The sequence below is a fragment of the Vigna radiata genome, chromosome 9 (assembly GCF_000741045.1).
Source record: "Vigna radiata var. radiata cultivar VC1973A chromosome 9, Vradiata_ver6, whole genome shotgun sequence".
In the NCBI taxonomy this organism is placed as follows: domain Eukaryota; kingdom Viridiplantae; phylum Streptophyta; class Magnoliopsida; order Fabales; family Fabaceae; genus Vigna; species Vigna radiata.
This window is the reverse complement of record NC_028359.1, coordinates 16,644,966-16,654,165: the sequence shown is the minus strand read 5'-3', so window position 1 is coordinate 16,654,165 and position 9,200 is coordinate 16,644,966. Positions and strand designations below refer to the sequence as shown.

Here is a 9,200-nt window from a genome sequence, read left to right as displayed (position 1 = left end):
TCAGATAACCTCATTTATTAACATTTGAGAAAAATAATAATAAAACAAAATATAGAAAAAAAAGATAAAAAAGAAAAGTTTGAGTAATCAAAAAATGAAAAAAAAAATAACAGAAATTCAATAAAAACATTGACATATTTAAAACTTACTTAACTCTCTAAAAATGATATCTAACATTAAAAAAAAAAAAAAACTTAGAAAAACAGATTTTATATATGAAAAATTTGAGTACTTAGCCTAACGACTAAAGTGAGAAAATTTTACTAATTCTTTTGATATCATTTAAAGGATATAAAAAAGTCTATTTTAAATTTAAGTCATATAAATAAAAATCAATTTATAAATTTATATGTATTTATTTTATTTATAAATTTTAACTTATATATTATATGTTATAATAAATTTCTTTTATTATTTTTTAAAAATTTATTATTATTCTTCTAAAAATTATTCATCTATAAATATGTCTGTTAGATCAATTTAAATCCATTATGATAACATTCATATAAAAATTAACCTCAACTATTCGTTTAATTTAATTTAATCTATTTTACATGTTATTTATATTGTTCTCTCGAATTAGACTTATTTTCTCATAACAAAATATTTTATGTAAATTATCATGCAAATAATCGTTCTGATGTTTATTTTTTCAATGTGGATGGAGTCAAGAAGAAGATATATTTTTCAAAAAATACAATCCATGATGATGAAAATACTTGTACAATAAAAGGTCATTTTCCATAAACAATAGTCACGTGTTGTAATAAAACAATATTTTATCCAAACGAACAAGTCATACTCACAAAAACTGGCCATGATAAATATATCTTTCAAAAAAAAAAAAAAACTCAAACCATATCCCTCTTACTAATCTTTATTAATTATTAATAGTTGAAATTTTATATACGATAATTTTATAAATAAAATAATGTATTACAAGTATTTTATCTTCTAAAATTGCAAAATTAACAAGGGAATACCTAAAGTCATCATAACGATGGTGCTAAACTATAAACCAGATATATTATAAAAAATTAAAATAAAATAGAAATGAATAAAAAGATTATTATTATTAAAACATGAGAATAAGTATTTTCAATTTTAGAGTATCGATAATATAAAATCTTCCCTTATACAACACATTCACAAGAAATTATATCTAACCATCTATTATTTTAATCAAAGTTGTCATTTAATCTTCTTCTTACCCTATCATATGAGAATTTTACCACAGATCCGTGGAGAACCAGAGAAATAATAATTTATGGTTCATGGCCTTTTCATCACGTTTTAAACAAGAGATTTTTTTTCAGCATAAAAAAGTTGCTTCAATAAAAAAGTTATTTTCTCCTATAAAATTTTGATGGGTTAAATATGTTTTTCGTCTCTCTTGGCCGTTTTTGTGTTTAGTCCCTATTTCAAAGTATAGTATAATTTAGTCCTTCAAATTTAGAAAACTCTGGTATTAGTTCTTTTTATCAAAATTTTTTAACTTTATTTGCTGTTTCAAACACGTTTCTCAGTTAACATTGAAGCAAAAATGTGTCAAAATGTGTAAAGAATCCAAATGCTATAATGTAACGTGCTTGAAACAGCAAATAGAGTTTAAAAAATTTGGTAAAACAGACTAAAACCATAGTTTTCTAAAGTTGAAGGACTAAATTGTACTATACTTTGAAAGAGGAACTAAACACAAATAGACTAATAATTGGGGGACGAAAAACATATTTAACCCAATTTCGTTTGGATATATTGAGACTAACATACAAGTACTAAGAAAATATTTGGACAATTTTTTTAAATACTTTTAAAACCAAAAAGAAATTGGGCTATATTTTTCATAAACTAAATTAGTTTGTCAATAAACAAATTCGCAACAACTTTCTGGTATTAACTCCTTAATAGACGATTTTTAGTTCATGCATAAATTAATTTGATTTATAAAAAAATGAATTATTTTCATATTATATTTATAAAGAAATATTTCATGGTATCCTTTCAATCTTAAAGGTTATTATTATTATTTCTTTAGTTTAAAAATAACTAAAGTTTTAACCCTATATAAAATTAATTATCTTATTTCCTATTTTAAATAATAAAAAAAAAACAAGATTTATGAAAAGAACATTATTTCCGTGAAATTGTTTCATGAAGTTACATACTTATTACTATTGTTTATACGTGGAGAAATAACTTTAAACTGGTAAATATTTTATGAAGATTTGGTGATAGTTATTATTTTTGCCACCATTTTTAGGGTATTTGCTGACTTTGATCCACGTGGTGTTTCACGTTGATGTAGTTATCCAAGTTGTGTTTGGAGTTATTACCAAACTTTTACTAAAATGTTGCTTTGTTGACATTGACTAGGATGTTGCTTGTGAACACTTCCTACTTTTCTGGCACAAATAGGTTTCAATTTTTCTTTCCCTTTTTCCTTCCCACGACAGCTATAAATACCCTTTAAGAATTGCAGTATTGCACCGTCTATTTTCCGCGTCTTCTGTATCTCTCAAAAAAATTGAAATTTTTGTGTTTGCTTTTTCATTCTTTTGAACTGTGCAAAGGGAAAAATGAATGCACTCGCAGCCACCAACAGGAATTTCAGGTTGGCCTCTAGGCTCCTGGGATTGGATTCCAAGCTTGAGAAAAGTTTGCTCATTCCATTCAGAGAAATCAAGGCATGTTAACCTGCAAATTTACCACGTTTTTTACTTTGTTTTTTGCAGTATAGTGTTGAAGGGTGCAAAACAGTTTTCTTGCAGAAACTACACCCTTTTCTCTGCATTTTTCAAGATTTGTTGCAGCCAAAACTTTCATGCATTCATAAATGATGATCATATATACCTCAATTCTTCTTTAGTTGGTTCTTATTTGCTTACTGTTTGAATGTGTGATGAAACTGACATCATCCATTGACCTCCTTTTCTTCTGTCAAGTTTTTTGGTTAAAGATTCATTCTTTGTGAAAACTTTTTTGTATTGGTTATGATATGTTTGTGAAATCACTACCTTTTCCTTGATGACTGAGTGTTGTGCTGACTGTGTATTTGTTAGATAGGCATGACAGAGATCAACAACTACTGTTCTAAATCTTGTTGAATGAAAATGCAGGTTGAGTGTACCATCCCTAAAGACGATGGCTCTTTGGCCACTTTTGTTGGATTCAGGATTCAACATGATAATGCCAGAGGCCCCATGAAAGGTGGAATCAGATACCATCCTGAGGTGAATTACATTCTGACTTTCAAATACCATAGTTACTCAGCAACAAATCTAAATTCAAAACACAAACTAACTATAGACTTTTATCAATAACAGCATTTACTTATTTTTACCTTGTATTTTACACCTTTTCTGATCAGTCACATGTCTTTTAATTCTATCAATGTTAGAAATCTAAATATGAGGTTAAGTTCCATATTGAGTAAAAATAGGAAAGTTGAGCAATGTATAAGACAAAAGACAAACCCATTATCTTAAGATTTTGTCACCTATGTGTTTTGGACTCATGTTTTATTGGTGTTTTGTCTCTCCTAGGAAGTCACTCAATTTTGCAGTCAAAATTAGTCCTCATTCTTATACTTTAAGAATGATAAATTTGGTTTTCATATCTTTTATAATTAGTGAATTTCAACTTTCATCCCAGTGTCTTAAATTCATAAAGAAGAATGAAACTTACCAACTAGAAAATAACTTGTTGACCAAAACCCTAGTTTTCAAATATAAAAACCAGAACAAATTTTGACTGAAGATTCAGCACCTGAAGCACATTTTATCCTATATTGAATGCAGGTATGATTCCATTCATGACCAAAGAAGGAATTGAATTGGCCTAAATGTGTTATTATGATCTGTTTATAGGTTATGAGTTCTCTCATTCAATTATATATGTTTTGGCTTGAGCAGGTTGAACCAGATGAAGTGAATGCTTTGGCACAACTAATGACATGGAAGACAGCAGTAGCAAATATACCATATGGTGGGGCCAAAGGAGGGATAGGATGTGATCCATCAGAATTAAGTGTGTCAGAGTTAGAGAGACTTACCAGAGTTTTCACACAAAAAATTCATGATCTGATTGGAGTTCAGACAGATGTACCTGCACCTGATATGGGAACAGGACCACAGGTGAGTACAACAATTATGCTTATCTATATGCTGATAAAATTATTTAATACAAAACACTAACAAATCACACTTCTTTTGTATGGTCTTATGCAGACTATGGCTTGGATACTAGATGAGTATTCCAAATTTCATGGCCACTCTCCTGCAGTAGTTACTGGGAAACCTATTGTAAGTAGATTAAAACATTTATATTTCTCATTTTAATGGCCTTTGAACTGTGCCACAACAGCACCCTATGCTTAAGAAACAAATTAGCAAAACTAGGAAAACACTTTTTTCTAACACTTTCTTTGTAGTTAGATTATTAGTTAGAGTTTCATATGAATTCCATTAAGGAGGGTTCCACTCCCTACATAGTCAGTCAAACAAGAATTTCAACCAATAACAAAGAGTGTGCTTAGAAATGTGTTGATTTTATCTCCCAAAACAATTCCCATATCTAACATTTTGTGTTGAAATAGGATCTTGGTGGATCTCTAGGCAGAGATGCAGCAACAGGAAGGGGAGTCCTCTTTGCAACTGAGGCTTTGCTTAAGGAGCATGGAAAGAGTGTATCCGGACAACGGTTTGTCATACAGGTACTACTTGTTTTTATTACCCTTGATTTCTATGCAAAATGAAAAACAGCATTCATTATATGCCAGGGTTAATAGGTTTTTGGTCCCAATATTTGAGAAGTTTATTCAATGTGAATCATCAATTTTTTTGTCCTCGGATCAATCACCATTTTATTTAAAAGGAAACAATGTGGTTTCTTTTGATAAATTAGTGTTAACATCATTTGGAAGGTGACCAACTTTTCACTTCCTCCTTTTCTACTTCCTGCACGTGTTTCTACTTTCTCTAGAGGCAGCCATGGTGGTGCAGTAAATAGAAACGGATAGAGAAAATGAAGAGTTGGAAACCACTGAGAGGTGGTTAGCTTTCAAATGATGTCAACACCAAATTAACATAAGGAACCACATTCACTCCTTTTAAATAAAATGAGTTGAATACAAAAAAGAAAACAATTGAAGAATCTCTTCAAATAAACCCCTCAAATATTGAACAAAAATCATATTAACCCTTATATGTTATGTATGGACTGGAGCCTCTAACATCATGCATAGTAGTTTGAAAATTATGTCCACAACAATGACTGATAGACATGTACTATTTAAATGTGAAAATTCTCCAAGAAAAAGTTCATGAATCCTTTCCTAATAATTTTGATGAATATGAGATAAAATCATACAATTAACCCTGCTTTGTGTGTCTTCAGGGTTTTGGAAATGTAGGGTCTTGGGCTGCCCAACTGATCAGTGAGAAAGGTGGCATAGTTGTCGTTGTGAGTGACATAACTGGGGCCATAAAGAACAACAATGGTCTTGACATACCAAGTCTACTCAAGCATTCCAGAGAAAACAGAGGAGTGAAAGGATTCCACGGTGGTGATGCTATTGATCCCAAGTCAATTTTGGTTGAAGACTGTGATGTTCTTGTCCCAGCAGCTCTTGGAGGAGTCATCAATAGGTGCTTTTACTTAAACTACAAAATTCTTGTGTGCTTAGTAGATCACTAATTTAACTGTATTTCATCACATTTACCTTGGAAGCAGAAGTCAAAATGCACCACAAACTTTTTCTTTAGTAATTGACTTGCACTTTAGTTCTTGTGATGATTTAATCTTTAATAACTTCACGAATTTTTTCACTTTGGTCTTTGGATTTGAACAATGTTGTAAAATACCATTCACTTTATTTCTAAATGTCCGTGAAAAACGTAATCTAAAAGGACTAAAATGAAGTTTTTCTGTGTTACTCCACAAAGGATCTTGACAAAGTTGCTTGTCGCACAAATTTATTGCCTTCAATACTCAAGCATCCTAAACATCTATGTGTTCAAAAGGATATCTATAATGAATATATTATTGTAACCTTTTTATCTAACTCTTTTTATATGGTTGAAGGGAAAACGCCAATGATATTAAAGCCAAATTTATTGTTGAAGCAGCCAATCACCCAACTGACCCTGAGGCTGATGAGGTTAGTTTCCATTGTATTCTTTCTTTCATATGAACAAAAAACAAACCAATGAAAGAGAAATAATAGAAAATATCGAGTTTTTTAACTTCCAACTCATTTTGCAGATNCTGAAAAAGAGAGGGGTTGTGATCCTGCCAGATATTTTTGCAAATTCAGGAGGAGTGACAGTTAGCTACTTTGAGTGGGTGCAGGTATTTTTATCTGTTAATTCTAATATGTTGTTAGTATTACTTTATGTTCCCACCTTAAGTCTATATCATTTGAGTTAATCACTGTATTTGAAGTACTGTCCGTTTTATAGTCTGAAACTTCATTTTGTCTTTAAAAGANGGTTTCATTTTGTCCTTAAAAGATGGCTGAGAAGATTGAAAAAAAGAATATATTTAAATTATTCTTAATCTCTAATTCCTAAGCAAGACTATTGGAACACTTTTTAACCATATTTGTCTACGGTTTTTAAATTGTCTATTCATTTTTTCTTTCATGACAAAACATTGTCAAATACTTTGGTAACATGTGTGGTTCCAAATTCACTTACAATTATGTTGATTGAGTTGATGAAGACATTATAAAATTAACTATGACCAAATGATGATTATTGTGTAATGTACAGAACATACAAGGATTCATGTGGGATGAGGAGAAGGTGAACAATGAATTAAGGACATACATGACCAAAGGGTTCAAAGATGTTAAGGACATGTGCAAAACCCATAATTGTGACCTTCGTATGGGGGCATTCACCCTTGCAGTTAACCGTGTGGCAAGGGCCACTGTCCTTAGAGGTTGGGAAGCTTAAACAGCATGACACTATTGCTTCTTTGAAGAAAGGGCTTCATTTTTCAGCCTCAGCAACATGTTACACAATTCTGGCTCGTGGCTCTCTGTCTCTGAAATAGAAAGACAAAATTCAAGAAATTTATACCCATTTCTTATGTTTCGTTATTTTTTGTGTCAATTGTTGTATTTTTATCATTCTAAGTTTAATTGTGTTAAGTTTATGAATGGCTTATTTATGCCTTAGATATGTTTCTAGAGTATAATCAGTATGCGATCATTGCTAAATTTATAAATTCAAAATGGCAAGTTTCAAACGCGCAGGTTTGGAGGCACTAGATTACACGATTTCTTGATTTTTTTTTCAAAAGGTTTTATATATATATATATATATATATATTTGGTTGAATAAATTTTCTAATAAAATTAAAATTTTTAATTTTCTGTAAAACAGCTTATTTCGTAAAACAATTTAAAACTTTTACAAATTACGTATGGTATAAATGAAGTGCTATCTCATTTGTATAAGAGTTTTTTTTTTTTTTTTCTGTACTCCCATAATTTCTAACTGCACATCCATAATATTTAAAAGTGAAATATATGAAACACATCTCGGAAAGAGTATTCTATAATATAATTTAGATTTAAACCTTTCCTTTGTCCTAATTTTTGTATGTCAATTTGGTCCTTATTTTTTCATTTGTCTCAATTGGGTCATATTTTTTTGTAAAAATGAACCCATTTTGAGAATGTGCTGATGTATGTTGTTTGATTATGTAAATTTTTTTAATTAAATAGACAATGTTGATGTAGCATTATTTATTTCTCATTATTTGGATTTCACTTCTTGATTATGAGAATTAAGATTTGATATTCGAATTAGGGATTTCATTTGCTCAAATGGGAGACAAAAATGAAGATGAAAATTAAAAAGGAAACTAGGGATTTGGAAACCATCGCGCCGTTTGTCTCCAAGTCGTCACCGTCACTGTTGCAGCACGTCACGGTGCCATCAATCACACCAGACACGGCGGTTCGACCCTTTCATTGTTGTTATGTTTCATTGCTCAAAACACGATATATAGAATATGCAGTGGCACATAAATTCAAACTCAACAAATTTGAACTAGTTCCTAACTACAGAGTAGCCAGTAAAAAGAAACTAAGTAATCACTTCAATTTACTACAGGAGACTCATCATGATTTGATGTTTGTAAAACCCCCAGAAAGGAAGATACAGTAAACCTACAAAATAACTTAATAACGACTGACCAAGAAAAAGTCTTCGTCATCAAGAACATCAACATCTTTGTTTCGAACAAAATGCTCTCGGCCAATTGCCTTCACTATATTGGCAGATTCTATCCTTTTCTCCTCCCAACTCATTAATTGTCCTTCACCAGTTGTCCCACCAAGAATAACATCTTCGACCCCTTCTTCAATTTGCATATTCAAGATCAAATCGCCCATCAGGTAAGTATATGGAGTTTTGATAGCAGTTATCTCAGACACTTTATGTCCTCTAGGCAAGTCTTGTAAATGCAATATGTTAAAATAAGCAGTAGCCCAAATAAGCAGCAATGAAAATAGGAAGCCAAAAAAATATTTATATTACATTAAAATATGTAAGAATATAGTTCAAGTGCTAAGCAACTATTAGAGAATCACTATGACAGAGAGAGTTTTGAGAGAAGGGAATGCAGTGCAAAGTAAACTGAATATGCCTCGTACTTTTGAATAACAAGAGTGAAGTTATATACACTTAAAGGAGAAGGAAAGAGTAACAGAACTCAACAGAAAAAACAGAAAAACTAACTTTGACTAATTCAACACCCTAAACTAAGTTCTGAATTAATCCTAACACTTCCCCTTAATTCAGAAATCTTTCAAAGACTTCACACCAATTAAACTTCTGAGAAGTTTGAATCTCTCATGGCTGAGTACTTTTGTCAAGATATCTGCAAGCTGAAGTTCAGATCGACAGTAAACTAACTCAACACTTCCTTTGCTAACCATATCACGCAGGAAGTGATATTTAACTTCAATGTGTTTACTTCGACCATGACTTACTGGATTCTTAGCAAGACACATTGCTGAAGTGTTGTCCATTCTTAATTCTATGCAGTTTGTAGTTGGTAACTTCAAATGCTTCAAAACCTCGATCAACCATACCCCTTGACACACAGCACTGCATCCAGCTATATACTCTGACTCACAGCTTAAGAGAGCAATGACAGACTGCTTCTTTGAGCTCCATGATACTGGT

At 31.1% G+C, this 9,200-nt stretch overlaps 1 protein-coding gene across 1 annotated transcript; it reads left to right on the top strand.

Annotated features, from left to right (window-relative positions):
• Nucleotides 1-2,396: 2,396 nt before the first annotated feature.
• LOC106773541 (glutamate dehydrogenase B) lies at nucleotides 2,397-7,167 on the top strand. The gene is made up of 9 exons (XM_014660227.2): nucleotides 2,397-2,684; nucleotides 3,117-3,230; nucleotides 3,912-4,133; nucleotides 4,227-4,301; nucleotides 4,595-4,711; nucleotides 5,395-5,645; nucleotides 6,082-6,157; nucleotides 6,262-6,348; nucleotides 6,771-7,167. The coding sequence occupies exons 1-9, from the start codon at nucleotides 2,577-2,579 to the stop codon at nucleotides 6,954-6,956; spliced, it is 1,236 nt and encodes a 411-aa protein (XP_014515713.1). The 5' UTR covers nucleotides 2,397-2,576; the 3' UTR covers nucleotides 6,957-7,167.
• The last annotated feature ends 2,033 nt before the right edge of the window (nucleotides 7,168-9,200 follow it).